Genomic DNA, 16,060 nt, shown 5'->3' with positions numbered 1-16,060 from the left:
CCTAGATCTTTTATTGAGTTAAATTTTGAATTTTATATTTACTTTCTGAGATGTTAGATCCAAGACTTCAAACTTTGTTAACAATATTGAATTATTTGGATAAAGGTTTTTTTTTTTACATTCCACTTTGCTTGAGCAGGCACCATTAAAGCAACTTATTATTTTACTTCTTTTAGGCTTGCTTGTAAGAAAGCTACAAAGAGATAATAATCTTTAATGGTAGAGTATTTCCTTCAAAATATTTTTGTTTTCTTCTTGTTGAGCATCTGGCCTAATGATTAGTATTTTGATTAAGTTAGTATAGCTTCCATTCTACATAGTTCTGATAGCATCAATTATTGTTCTATATGTGATGAAGCAATAAAAATAAATTAAACATTTTTAAATGCAGGTGATACACAGGTTTGCTCAAAATTGTGGAAAACAGCCAGGTGGTAAAGAGACAACCATTTTAATTGTTCTTATTAGGCTGATGCTATTTTTCATGAAATAGGTCCATAGTGCTAACATTAGTTGACACTTCTACTTACAGGCTGGATTTACTAGAGCTTCAGCCACACCAAGTAAAATGTACTGAGGGGCCAGTTGGAGACAAGGCATGGCAGAAACTGGAAGAATTTTGCCAGAAAGAATCTGCTCCACCAGAGGGAAGTTTTTTCTTTGTATCTCAAAGAAGCCAGCTCCCATCACAGACAAGGCAGCAGAAAGGTTACCAGCAACTGAAGGAAACAAACAAAAGGAGTAAAAATAAAAATTCCTAGAAAAAGGAATGTGCTAATAAGCAATAATGATTCTTATAACAAAAATGCTTCAAATCATTACCAATTAGAGAAATTTGTATTAAAATAGCTCTGAGGTTTTACTGTATACCTAGCAGATTGACAAAGATGGCAAAAAGAGGAACATGACAAATGTTAATGGGAAAACAGGTCCATTAATGCACTGTTTTTGGAACTATAAAGTGGTACAGCTATTCTGGAAAACAATTTGGAGCTTTGATCTAAATGTTACTAAATTGTGTATGCCAAGGGCAACTAGGTGGCACAGTGAATAGAGCACTGGCTTTGGAGTCAGGAAGTCCTGAGTTCAAATCTTGCCTCAGACATATGACACTTACTAGCTATGTGATCCTGGGCAAATCACTTTACCCCATTGCTTAGCCCCCACCCCCAAATTGTGCATGCCATTTGACCCTATGAAATCTTTACTAGACATATATCCCCAAAAGACCAAAGATAGAGGAATATGGTCCAAATGCACCAACATATTTGTAGTAGCTCTTTTTGTTCTTGCAAAGAACTGGAAAGTAAGAAGGTGTCCATCAACCAGGGAACAGCTGAACAAATCATGGTATATGAATGTAATGGAATATTTTTGTGCTATTAGAAATGATGAAAGGAATGAGTTCAGAGAAAACTGGGAAGATTTTTTTTTATCAACTCAGAATAAAATGAGCTCAATCAGGAGAACAGTTTATACAATAACAAAAACAATGTAAAAGGCAAACAACATCAAAAGTCTTAAGAGGTCTGATCAACCAAGCATGATCCCAGAGGACTGATAATAATCAGTGCTACCTACCTATACTATCAACCTACTCAAGATGCAGAATGATATAGAATTTTGGACATTGGTGATGTGAGAATTTGTTTTTCTTGACTATGTATATTTGTTGTAAGAACTTTCTTTTCCTTTTTTTAAGTTGGAGGTGGGAGGGAAAGAAAAGAAATGCTTGATAATTTAAAAATCTAAATAAATAAATAAATAAATAAAATGAGGTAGATTAATTTTTAAAAAGTGTCATCCCCAAAAAACTTGTTTTCTTAGAAAATAAAATAAACTTCTAATGAAGGACCATTAGTTTTTCAATCTGATACATGCACACACACACACACACACACACACACACTCACATATATATCCTGCTATTCAATTTATAAAATATCTAAGAGATATACTTTGTTTTTGAGGATTTATAAGAAAAATTCAATTCATATAGGGATTTAGAGTTGTAAGGGATATTTTTTTCTCATTTGAAACAATAACCCTGTGATTAGAGTAGTACAGATAGTGTTATCTCCATTTTACAAAGAGGAGGAAGGTGAAACTTATATAGATTGTGTTTGTCCAAATTAAAATAGCTCAGCCTGATCTACAACTAGGAATTCTGCTTGGAGGTGATCCATGGGACTTCTTCCATCTTGTAGTTGACCTAACCCTTTCTTCAGATTGAATGTGGCACAGGGACCCATGTCCTCTTCCTTAGAGCTGACTGATTCCTGTCCTTTGAGGATTCAGAGTCCCAATGTTATTTATGAAAAATCTTAAGCCTAAGCATTCTTTTCCACCTCCCCTGAGAAGTCCTACCTCACTCCCTAGAGTGTGAAGAGTTCTCAGCCATCACTGGAAGGCTTATAATGCCTGTCTTTAGAAGCATTTCTTCCTCCCCTAAGCAACCCCACATTCCTCCTTAGGGAGTCAAGAGCTGACATATCAGGGAGAACATCACCTCTTCTGAGCAGCCCCACCCATGCCTTGAGAGGGATGAGAACTATATAATTGGAAATATTCCCCATCACCCCTAGGATCACTTGACCCTTGTTATGAGGGCAAGGAGTTCTAAATTCCTCTTTCTCCCTGGGAAGATTATGGTTGAGAGATGTTGTCCCACCTTGGATTTATAAGATCTGTTTTTTTTTCTCTTGCCTATACTAACCTGTGTTTTCCTAAAAGAACTGTGTTTAGTTTGGAGGAGTAGGAGGAATTTAGTGAATTCAATCAATACCTGCTCCTTATCATGTGAATGATTCACTGGAGACCTAGAGTTTATTTCCCCTTCTCCTTCCTTTGGTGGAAAACTGCCACTCATTGGAAGCCTGTGCTACAGTATATGTCTTTAACCTGGGCAAACCCTGGTGGCCCCATTTAAATAATGGTTCTGGAGATACCAGAGTCCTTTTGACCTCAAATTTCATGTTCTTTTCCTTTTCTTGAATTAACTTCTTACTTTACTTATTTCACATTTCACTATTCCATAATATTGTATGGGAAGTTTAGAATTGGCAACACTCTCCTGCCTCCAAGATTTCTCCATGTCATGGCATTGTCATTACACACAAAGTGCTATGAGAGAGCTAAGGCAATTATTGCACAACTGAAGGGAAAGAAAATTCTGAAGTTAAAAACAAGACATCTTATTTCTATCTTAAATTAGGTCCCTAAATTGTCACAGAATCCCTTTGCTAAAAGACATGGGAATTTAGTAACTGTCCATATTTTTAAAGTATACTCTAATTCTCTCATTTTATGTCTCTCTGTTTCTATGTCTCCTCCATTATCCACCATTTGGAGGTCAAAGCAATAAGGTTGAGTAGAGTGTCTTGGATCTGACAGATAGTCAGATTTAGATGCTAAAGAGCAAAGGTAATTATTCACCCCACTATCTACCCCAAGGACTAAGAGTATAGCATGATCAGAAGAAACCGTATTTCAACTCTTTTGCCTATTAAAGAGGTTCTGATACAAAGAGAAGAAGCAAATTATGCAGCAAGTATTTTGAGCTACTGGCTGCTTGCTAACCAAGGAAAATCTAGCAGATGCAAATCTTTTTCCCCCCCTGTGGAAAGGAGCAGAGATTTGGGAAAATATTTGGATCTCTGTAGAAGAGCTTGCTTCTGCACAGTTGAAAAATTAGGAAAAAAACAAGAAGAAACTGACTCTATTCAGAAGTCATGGATAAAATGGAGGCACATTGAAATAGTATCCTTAATCAAGAACAAGTTTGCATGAAAAGCATAATCTAGAAACAGAAAGAGAGATTAATAACAAAAATGTAAATATACTCCTAGACTTAGGAGAAAGAAGCACTTGAGGCAAAAGTGAGTCAAATCCAAGGAAGAGAGATCTGTGCCACCCATCTGACATATTCCTTAAACTCTGCATGAAGTAACATCCCCATTCAAACATGTATATCTCAAATACTTTCCTTATATTCTTTACCTAGGTGACATGTAGGCTTCTTCTTAAAAAACTCTAGATGTAGGGACTTTCCTATTCTTTATTCTATATTAAATAATAGTATCAATATGGTTGATCCTTGCTTTTCCCTGAATTTATTGGAATTCTTCCAATATTTCTCCACTGCAAATAATGCTACTATTATTTTTAGATGTATAGTTTAGATAATATTAAAGAAGAGCACTACTATTTATATGATTTTTAGGATTTTAACATAAACAAACCCTCTATTTTGTCAAGATTTTTCTGCATACATTATTCAATCGTAGGTTTTGTTTTCTTTTTATGTTATTATGCTAAATTTTCCCAATATTAACTTTGAATCCCCAGTACAAATTTGTTTTAGTCATAATTAATGTTTTTGGATATATTCCAGTATTGTTCTCTGCTAAGACTGTATTAAAATTTATTATGTCAACATTAATTTGTGATTTAAAGCTGGAACTGATCTTTTAGTTTGGTCATCTCATTTTACAAATACTGAAACTGTGGCCCATAGAAGTTAACTGATTTCCCTAAGGGCACACAGCTGGCAAGTTGCAGATTTGAACTCAAGCCACTTGGCTTGGCTTAAATCCATTACTCTTTCCATTGAATAGAGGTATTCAAAGCATAATGAATAGAGTTTATATGATTCCAAGTCCTTGAGATAAGGGTTCAAGTTCTACTCACACAACATACTAGAAGTGTCATCATTGATAAATCACTTAACCTCTCAGTGCCCCAGTCAGTCCTTTAAGACCACAAATTACAGAATAGTTGCTAATGTGATTCAATGGAGGGAATTTTCATACCACAAATTTTCTATACTGTTGAAGTAACAGATCTGGAACAACAACAAAAAAGATATACTCATGATATTGATCTATAGTTTTCTTTTTATGCTATATTCTTACCTATATTAGGAATTGGAAATATATTTGCTTCATAAAATGAATTTTAAGTAGTACCTTTTTCTATATTATTGAGTATAATTATTAAAATAATTGATATTAATTTCATTACTAAGCCCTACTCCAATGTTTCATAATTGTATAGAGTCAAATCTGGTTTCTCAAAAGCTATTCTAATGTAGCAAAAGCTCCTTAGATTTATATTTCCATTTGATTCTGACTAAAAATAAAGCAAAAACAAACAAAGAATTATGTCTGCTTTCTGAGGTCAATCGAGCTAAATATAGGGAGACTCACTACCAGTAAACCTAGCCACATGGTACATATGGTAATGAATTCTTTGGCCATTGCAACCAATGAACCATCTCCATAAGCCTGGGGCACACTTCCCCCCAAAAACATATACTAACAATGGAAAGAGTTTACACACCTCGGAAGCATGTAGAGAAGTGCACACTTATATGTGACCAGCGCCCATATATTAAAGTGAGAATTCACTCCTCTAATATTATGAAACCTCCAATGACTTTTGATAATGACAACACAAAGCCCCAGAAATAGTAACACAATAATTGTATAATGACATGCTAGGTATGTAGTCTCTGCTACAATGATCATTGCTTAATGGGATTATGCTGGGCAAGTGGTTGTGGCTTTCCATGTGCCACAAAGAATCTGATGGCCATTTTGGTTACTTTTCCCCCCCTTTTTTGGTTACTGTTTATTATGATGCAGTGACTACAGAACCTCTACCTGATAAGAGCAGACTGATAGCTCTTTAGTCATGGCTGAATCTATGAGTTAGCAGGTTTATCTAAGGGGCAAAAAGTAAGTGAAGTACTCCAAAGCTCAAATTGTCTGTCTTCTTGACTTTTTCTGCCTGTGTCTGTCACAGTTCCTTGTCCCAGACAAACATTTCACTTAATCTTGGAAATTCTTGAGATCTTGGATTTGAACTGGAACAAAAGCTAAACAAAGGATGTAATGTTATTGTCCTAGAGTCAAATACATTCCTGACTTTATTACATATAATAAGCTTCTTGGACTCTGCATCATACTATAATATATTTTGTTATTTAGTGAATTTAAGGCAAAGGTGAGTATAAGTGAGAACAGTGAAAAATATATAGGGAAATACAGTTCAGTAGTAGGAAATTAAAGACTTATAGATTTTATACAAGCCCCATGCTTATACAACATATATATTTTCTCTGGGAAAAGAACTGGAAGACCTAAGAGATAGAAATTACCAAATAAAATCACAGAAAATTAAATTGATCATATTTTAACAGATAGGAAATAAATTATTACTTATGGAGAAGCATTCTTGAATCAGTTACATATATGTGTATAGTTAGAGAAATGACTTATTAGAGAAAATATTAAAATTAATACAAAACTAAAAGAAAGAATAAAAATGAGGAAAAATATGGTATACCATTAAACAATTCCAACCTGACTTATTTAAATGAGTTATTGATGCTAAAAAATGAGAAATGGATGGAATTACATCAATACTTATGACAACTTTGCATAGAAGTTTAACTGATAAAAGTCAATTTCTATAATGAGGAGACCAAAAGAACTCTAAAACCACATTAGTCAGAAAATACTTGACCTACTTGGCAATTAAAGTTTTGAGTATTAAACTTATTTTAAAAATCTTAGAGAAAGATGGTGGAAGTTTACCTGCACCATAACTTCATAAAACAGAACAAAACAGTGGAGAATAAAACAAATTTAAGGAAATCTTGGTTATGAACTCTACCGATAAAGTAGTTCCAAGAGCATTGAAAGATGAAGCTTGAAGATTGTTTCCAGGTAGAAATGATTTTCAATTTTTTTTTTAAATAAAAACCTTTTCATCATCAAGGACAGTGAAGCCAATACAAATGGAATGTAATATCATGGTCTCTGATGTGTTTTTAAGGGAAGTAGAAATTTTACTGAAGAAAATAAAGAAGTTGGACTAGGCCAAACACACACAGGAGAAATCCATATCAGAGATGAAACAATTTTGAGAAAATTGAGAGATGAAGGGTGTGGTGGGATGGATGGCAATATCAAAAGCTTTGAAAAAAGCCCAGATCTTATTGATTAATCAATCAACATTTATTAAGCACCTACTATGTGTTATTGAGGCATCTAGATGGCTCCATGGACAGAATGCTAGGCCTGGAGTCAGGAAGAACTGAGTTCAAATCCAGCTTCAGACATTTACTAGCTGTGTGACCCTGGTCAAACTAGTTAACCTCTGTCTGCCTTAATCCATTGGAGCAGGAAATGGCAAATCACTCACAAGAAAACTTTGTGGAAAGCATTAGTGTGCTATGGCTGAAAGGGTCCTTAAGAGTTGGACATGACTGAACTAAACAACAACAAAATGTATTATTATTAAACAAAGACAATTGAGGAGACATCAACAATGTCCAACCTATATACGTTTTTTTCCCATTTATATAAAATATTTATGAGAATAGTCTACACAAAATTTGACCAAGTCCAAAATGAAACAGGATTCTGTAGAGACAATGAGTTTCTCCAGATGTTTTTCTTTGCATGTGGCATTGTGATAATTGCATCATGTCCTAGAATATTACAGAGTATACAGAACTGGAGTCAAGAAGGCCTGAATTTGGATCCTGCCTCATAGCTGTGTGATTAGTAAATCACTTAACCTCTGTGTACTTCAGTTTCCTCATCTGTAAAATGAGAATAATAATAGTACCTACTTCCCAGGGTTGTTGTGAGAATAAAATGAGATAATTGTAAAGCACTTTGTGAACTTTAAAATTCCATATCAATGCTAGCTATTGCTGTTGTTGCTATTTCAAAATCATGAGTTTGGTTCAATTATCCACATAGAAAAAAAGTGGAAAACACTGCTTATTGAATAGACTAGTGGTCTCCAAATCTTTTGATATCTTACCTACCAGTAAAAAAAATGTACCTTTGTCCTTTATTTCTACATCTAAATCATATATATCTATCTGTGTATGCATGTATGTATATATACATATGTAATTTTATCTATGTACTACTATACTCATATATTGCACAACTATACAACTTACAAATACAAATTAAAATGATGGAATAAAAATAAAATATTTTAAAATAAATTTCATTTTATTTATCAATGGTACAAAACCCTTTTTGCTTCCACTAAAAGCATTATTGATATTTTTTTTTTAGAAATAGCAATGTGATTAAATGTTTCATCATTTTTAAAAATATTAGTTTAATGTTTTGTGATATAGTGATTCAAAGGTCTGGTTCCAAGTTCAGTTTATTTTGATACTAGGTTTTAATGACTGAAAATGATTCATCACAAAAATACACAGATTCAAATGGAAGACATGCATCATTGATTGCATTGACTAAATCATGATACTAATTTTCAGTTCCATCCACCAATTATGCAAAAGGTTTTTGTTGTTGTTGTTGAAATTTGACTAGAAATTTCCATTTTTGTTGATGCTGATCAGCTGTAGTAGATTTATACATTTACCAAATAGGTTAAAAAATCCACTGAAAATCTTAATTTGGAAGATTTTTAATTTAAATAGGTTATATTGGTTCTGTTCCCAAGTTTTTAATAGTTGACACAAATTTTTGGCAACACAAGCTTAATTTTTACATGTCTTGCTAATTGTGATGACTTTATAGTATCTTTAGCTAATACATGCATGGCAAGATTCATTATTTATATAGAGGGTGCAAAGACATGTTTCAAATTTTTATGTATATAATCTGATTTTTTTTTGGGTGCCCTCTTGTCTGATTTGGTTAGATCATCATTGTTTTTACCTTACAATGGGACTAATAGAAGGCTCAACCTAGGAGTAGAGGTGTCAGCTCCACTGTTTTCTAAGTGTTCACTGATGTTTACATTACTAGCATTAACTTCATTTTGTGGTTTCTTTGCAGCAATCTTTATAAACAAATCCAGTTCAGTTAAAACTGGATAATATAAACTGTAAACCAATTTACCTGGATATAAATAACTGAAAACAAATGAATAAAAGAGGGAGGCACTGCCTCCCTCTTTGTATTGTGTAACTCAATCCACTATTCCTTGTTCACTCTAGGTGACAAGTGACCATTAGAGTGAGGGATAGTGCCAATGTCAATCTACATTTGAAGTATTAGTAAAGCTTAATTATTTAGTTTTTAGATAATAAGTAAATATAAGTATAGATCTTATTTTTTTTTCTTTTTACCCTGATGGATCATCTTACATATACTTTACTTTGGAGTCCATTAATGTAGAAGCTTATGTTAGTTGAAAAAACACCCTGTAGTTCTCATCTACTAGAGTATATATCTTGGATAGAATTAACCAGAAGAGGAGAATCTATTGAATTGCCTTTAGGAAATTACAAAGTTCTTTTAATGACCTCAAGTATCTCCCATAAATGAAGGTTCATCTTTTTAATCACAATATTCTTCTGGTGATATGGTATAGTGTTGAGTCATGGAACATTATAGTTCTTGGAGAAGTGATATTAGTCACTCAGAAGACAATGGGGAGTCTCAAAGTGCACATGAGCAAGCTGCTACACATTATATATGAGATGTTATGAAGGAAAAGCAATGTTTAGGATGACATCAAAGAAATGTACAATTGAAAAAAGATTAGCAAGTCATATCAGCAAAAGCAAAGGAAAATTGGTGAACATTTTGTTCCATTAGTATCCTCCTGATGCTAAGAGAAGCTCAAGGAAAGTCTCCAGTATGTTGGGAAGACTCCTTGTGGTGAATTTATGGGAGGAAATGGAAAGAACAATGTAGGACAGGCAGGCATGAAAGGTTGTGATCGTATTGCTGGAGGGCATATCCATATTGATGAAATCATAGGTTTAACAGAGAATTGAAGGTATTAATTTGTCTTTTAACACTTGATGGCTTATATATTCATATCTAGATACAAAATTTAGATATGTACTATCGTATATTTTCTAACTATAAAACTTATGAAAACAAATTAGAATAATGTAATAAATATGAAATATCTTTAAATAATTTTTATTTTATTTATCAATGGTATTTGAGCCCTTTTGGTTCCACTAAAATTATTATTGATATTTTTAGAAAAAAAACAATGTTATTAAATATATTTAATTATCTTTTAAAATCTTAGTTTAACATTTTGTGATACAGTGATTCAAACAAAGGTCTGGTTCTAAGTTTAGTGTATTTTGATACTAGGTTTTAATAACTGAAAATGATTCCTCACAAAAATATATAGATCCAAGTGATAGGTGTGCATCATTGGTTGCTTGATATTGTAAACACATCTAGATGTAGAGTTAAATTAAATTCTGTTACTTAAATTTTTTTCTCCAATTTTAAGTCAAGACTTAGTCCTTACCATTTGTTTATCTTATTCTAATTTCATCTTGGTCTCCTTCTAAAGAAATTCTCTCTCTATCTCTCTCTCTCTCTCGGTCTCTCTCTCTGTCTCTCTCTTTCCCTCTCCTCCCAAAACTCCAGCCCAAAGTGAGAGACTTAATATTCTTCAGTGAACAATTAGAAGGAATGAACTTCAGATTTGCCCCGCTTTCTATTCCTTCTATTCTTTTTGCTTATCCAAATGATCTTCCTGTTTTTTTTTCTTCTGAAAATGTTAGTTCATTCAGTAAGGAATGTAGGTTCATGTCTGCAAAATATTAACCCAAGCCTACCCCTTCCTCTTTTAATTATTTTGTCTTTGAAATTTCCCCATTGATTTTAACTCTTTGTTTTCTCAATGGTCTTCAAAGATTGTGAAAGTTCAAACTCTCTGATCCTGTGTGTATGCGTACACACACACACACACACACACACACACACACACACACACACACAAAACCCCAAACATATGGGCCAATAGACTTCCCTTGCCTTAGATGCAAGAAAATTAATTTCATTGTGGATGTTTTTCTTTCCAAAAGTTCATGTTTATCTCTCTTATATTGCTTTTGTGTCATGAGTTTGCATGTCAAATGCCCTAATCACTTCTGATTTCCTTTTAAGGAACACCTAGGATTCCTCCTTTTTATTATTAGTTAAACAGTTTGGCAGGATACACTTATTTCCCACTCAGCAGCTCTGGACTTTATGATTTCCAGAAACTCATTATCCTGTGAGGTGACATCAACTCAAAAATTCACACCTCTTTGGTACTCCCTGCCTTTTGCCTCCTAATTGGAGAGGGTAAAGGGGGGAGCACTGAGAATGCATCGCAGATCCTCCATCACTTAGGAAGCCATACAGGCATTCACATCATTATTTCTTAGCACAGTATTGGACTTCATTATACCTCTGCACTTGCTACCTAACCCTCCTACCTTCAGCATTTTTTTATGTGTTATCTTCCCTCTGAGATCGGTGGAGGCAGTGACAGTCTTATGCCTTTTCTTTGTATCCTTAAAGCTTGGCACAGTGCTTTGCACAGAGTAGGCACTTATATGCTTATTGGCTGATTTTGATTCTGATATTTTTGGAGCAAAATAACATCCTTTGCTTTTTAGATTATCATATTTCAATTTTCCACTTGCTTTCTTGTAACTGAAGAATCATTTTAGACAATCTGGATTGTTTCCTTTTTAAGTGCAGAACTTTTTCTTGGCTGCCTACAATACTTTGTGTTTAATGCTCTATTTCTGAAGCTTGTTCCCAATATTTTTTTGTGAATTAAACTTGGGATTTTCCATGATGCCACATTATTGACTCTACTATAGAACTTTACATGGCAATGTAAAGCCCCCATGTGTTTAAGATCATTAGCTAGCTCTTCTACCATTACCATTTAGAATATTTAAAAGTAGAAATGTATATACATGGACACATATGTGCGCACATACATTCATACACAAATTTCTGGAAGTAAGTTATACTTACTAATGCATATCGACAGTGGTGGTCCTCCCCTCTTTAGAGGAAATATGCAAGTGCTGATACACTGAAGAAAAGGAGCAAGAATTAATAGAGGTATGATGCTTATCACATTCATTGCTGCAATTGGCAGAAGAAATCCATTCAAATTCAAGTTGGAATTCATAGTCTGCAGATAATATCCTGAAGGAATCTGTATTTGGGAAAGGGGGAAAAAGCCTCTTCATTAAAATAGTGACAGCTTCAGAGAAAGCCTTTTATATCTTCTCCCAGTGAACATTATTCTATTGACTAGGCATCTGTGAAAGACCAGTGTAAGAATCCTCACCTTTTTAATAGTCTAAATTCTGAATTGGTATAGCTTACTAAACTGATGGTAAAAGTTCTGTTCACTCTATGCACAATAGTAGTGCAGTTCATGGAAAAATTATTTGTAAAACCCATTTATTTTCATAATTTTCTCTGTTGAGTATGCATACCATGCAGAATGTGTCCTTCCTAGGTTGATATATAAGGAATGAGATACCTTAGGTTTTGAATCAGCTGTCAGGACCTTTTCTTCCATCAACAATGAGTAGGAACCACTTAAAAGTGTTATTGTTGCTTTTATCTACATGGCTGAGTTAAATCCCTCACCACAAGATATCATGTAGCAGGCATCATGATCACTGGCAAAATCACCAAGGGGGAGTTGTTTTTTATTTTTTTCCCCAAGGTAGACAGGCATTGGTGGACTTATTTTTGAAATTTTTAGTCATTGATTAATTCATTCAACTATTCACTAAGGGGTTTAATAAGATAGTCTATGGGGGCTTGCTAATTGAATTAAGAAAAGAAATGGAGAGCAACCAAACATAATCTACTTTATGATTTGTGCTAAAGTGCTTGGGTGCTGCTATCTGTGATTTGCAAAGAAAACCAAGTGAGAGGATATATGTCAATAAGCACGAGTCCATCAGTATATTAAGAGACTAGGAGAGCTCAAATGGAAAAAATGAATACATTTTAAAATTGCTATTTCACTTCTTGCAAATTCCATGAAAGTCTAAACCTTTAATGTCTTTGTATCTCCTTAAGGACATAAAGTGCTTTATTCAGCATATACACACATGCCTTAGTTAAGTAGATATATCATCTATCTCTATTAATATGTAAGCCAATACACACCCACAAATGTCCTTCCTACATATTATATATGTATATTTACCTACTTATATATAATATCTGTATATAGAACTACATCTCTCTTTCTTTCTCTTTTTCTAATATATGCAGTTAACGAGTGTGCTTTATAAGTCCTTTGGGAAACATAAAGATATTAAAGATTTAGAATTTATCTTCATGGAGTTTGCAAGAAGTCAAGTAACAATTTATAAATACATTCATTTAGATATCTAAATGAATGTAGTGTATACTATGTAAAATCAACATTTTATATACAAATATATACACATGTACATAGGGAATGACAGAGAGAGATAGAGACAAAGAAATAGACAGAGACAGACACACACAGACACAGAAAGAGAAAGAGAGAGAGAGAGAGAGAGAGAGAGAGAGAGAGAGAATGTTATTATAGCCAAGAAAGAAAGCCTATGTCTAAGTAACTTTTACTCATATGTCTTATTTGCCAATTTACACAGTAGAGACATTTTCCCTCAAGATATTATCAAGTTTTTCCTGTGCCTCTCCACCCACACCTTTGGTTATGAAACATAGACCTCGGCATAACATCTAGTAAAAGGGTGGACATCTTATGTAAATAATCACTATCCTTATGTAATAGTATTCATTGAAAGTCCATAGTTATATGGCCATGTAAGGAAGTCAATTGTGAAGTAATCCTTAACCTGTAGGGTAGGTATTACTACTATGGGATTTCAACCTTGATTGTCCAGTCCAACCATGAGAGGACCAGAGAGGTGAAATTTAGTATCTAAATACCATCTGATCTATTCCTAGAGCTTAGCATTGTCCTTGGCTACACTAGGTTCCTACATCACCTATATCATAGACACAACCAATACTTAATGATTGGTTGATTCCTAGTAGTTGAAACAATGTTTGCAGACTGAGAGGAGATCCCAGCCTAACATTTTTAAAGATGTTTCTTATACAATTATATGGTATATAGTATATTTTATACAGTATGAAGTATGCAGTGTTGCTATATTTGGAATCCTTATTAGCTCATTTTCCTTCAGAGTTTAAAGGGAAATGGAATCATCATATTATTAAATTTCGATAAGCAGCTCTGAAGATATACTAAGAACATCATTTAGAAGGGAGCATATATAAAGGAGGAGCAATGTGAAATGAATACATGGACTATCCTTAACTCAACCCAACAAGCAGTTATAAAGTATCAACTTAGATACTTATTTTCTCTTGCCTTCAATTTCTCCATTTGCTAATGGGAAATAAAGATTCACAGGATCATAGATTTAGAGTCAGAAAGTACCTTAGAAATCCAACCTCCCTGTTCCCCATTTTATACATGCTGTCTGCACAGAATCAGAGATAGTTAAAAATAAAGTCAATATCTGACCCCAGATACTTTTTCCTCCTCTTTACTAAGCTATTTCCTCAAGTTAAAGAGATTTTGAGAGCATAAGTAAATGATGTAAGTTAAATACTTATTTAACTTGGTACTCTTTGATGTGTCTTTTCTCTTATACCCAGGTTCATATGACTATTAGGAGAGTAATTATCTATTTTAAAAAAAAACACAGCTCTGTTTATACCAGAGCAATCCCGATAACACATGAATTAATGCAAATAAATTTAATTAAAATAAAATGGCAATTCAATAACAAGGAATTGAATGAGGTAAGAACCACTCTCAGCACCCAATTCCATGTAGGTGCTAATTCTAGCATGTATCCCAATAGTACTAATCAATTCCCAATTAACCCTTCTGTCTCCCCAACACAACAAGAGAAGGACATATCAGATCTCTCACCAAAAGGTATTAGGGAAACTTGTTACAATGGAAGTAAAAAAACAAACAAACAACAGCTCTTGACTTCTCTGGGCACAGCAGCTGTAGTCTAAGGTTCATTGATCCCTTGGTGATGCTTCCCATGGTCTGGTCTAGATGAAGCTGCAATTTTTTCTCTTTTCTCTCTAGCCTCCCTGGTGAGACTCATCAGCTTTTTAAAACTGTACACTGGCAGTGTGCCTGGCTAAAAAGAGTCCATGCTGGGTGACATGGTCATACTGTAGAGTCCATAAACAGGTTTCTGTGAATTGTAGACCAAAGACAATTTCCTTCAATGATCTAGAAACTTTTTACCCCCAGCATTGTGGGGAAACAGGGTTTGTGCATATATATCCATCTAGTCCCTACTCTCAGAACACATAAAACAAATTCCATATCAATTCTACTTTTTTACTTAAAATATATTTTACTCCATTATCATCTTTTCAAAAAATGACTTTGCATTTATTATTTCATTTTATATGTATAAAATCTCCACTAAGGTAAAATGTTATGAAATGTGATGTCTCAATGTAGTATGCATTTGACCCTGGGTTCTTGAAGATTATTCTAATGGAGTACAATCTTCAGTAGATTCTACCAAGCCAGAAATCTTTTTTATAATGTAGCTGGCAATAAACTGTAATAATAAAAGCTCTCTCTCTCCGCTCCCCACCGCACACACAGAGTGCTAAAGTTTAAAAAGCTCTGCATATATGTTGTATTTTACAACACTGTGAGGTAAATACTACAGATATTATTAATGTAGGATATATGCTTATGTATGTGTAGTTGCTCATGTAGTTGTGTGTTATGTCCATATGGGTTTGTCTAAATGCAGCTAAATGCAGGGAAGTATGAATAGATATCTCTGGAATTCTGCTTCAATGGAAACTTTGATTCTTTCTGGAGAAGAGGATGAGATTGGGACTATGAGTCTAGCCTGCTCTGTTTTCCTCAGAGGGGGTATACCATACTATGATTATACCTATCAACCTCCCTAAATGTTATGAGTCGAGGGGTAAATTGTTTTTATATTAAAGCCACTTTTTATGGCCTCTATCCCCTAATGGAGAAGTAGTGTTCTTTATATCCAAAAGCTTGAGTCCCTATAATCCTAACACCAGGAATCCAAAGACCATCACAAATATTGATCAGTGAACGAGCTCATTTATTCATGTCAATAACAAAGATAATCATAATACATTAGTCACTGGAGAGAAAGAGAGAGAGAGGAAGAGAGGGAGAGAGAGAGAGAGAGAGAGAGAGAGAGAGAGAGAGAGAGAGAGAG

The 16,060-nt window shown here is 34.0% G+C and overlaps 1 protein-coding gene across 1 annotated transcript in view; it reads right to left on the bottom strand.

The window, feature by feature from the left end:
- SLC15A5 (solute carrier family 15 member 5) overlaps positions 1–16,060 on the bottom strand; it is a 134,930-nt gene that overhangs the window by 43,500 nt on the left and 75,370 nt on the right. Inside the window, exons 5-6 of the mRNA XM_027838583.1 lie at positions 11,796–11,982; positions 531–719 (exon numbers count right to left, since the gene is read on the bottom strand). Coding sequence (XP_027694384.1) covers positions 531–719; positions 11,796–11,982 — 376 coding nt within the window. The remainder of the gene's footprint in view (positions 1–530; positions 720–11,795; positions 11,983–16,060) is intronic.

The sequence above is a fragment of the Vombatus ursinus genome, unplaced genomic scaffold, assembly GCF_900497805.2.
Source record: "Vombatus ursinus unplaced genomic scaffold, bare-nosed wombat genome assembly UNPS02014830.1, whole genome shotgun sequence".
Classification (NCBI taxonomy): domain Eukaryota; kingdom Metazoa; phylum Chordata; class Mammalia; order Diprotodontia; family Vombatidae; genus Vombatus; species Vombatus ursinus.
Note: the sequence above shows the minus strand (reverse complement) of the source record. Positions and strands in the feature narration are given on the sequence as shown.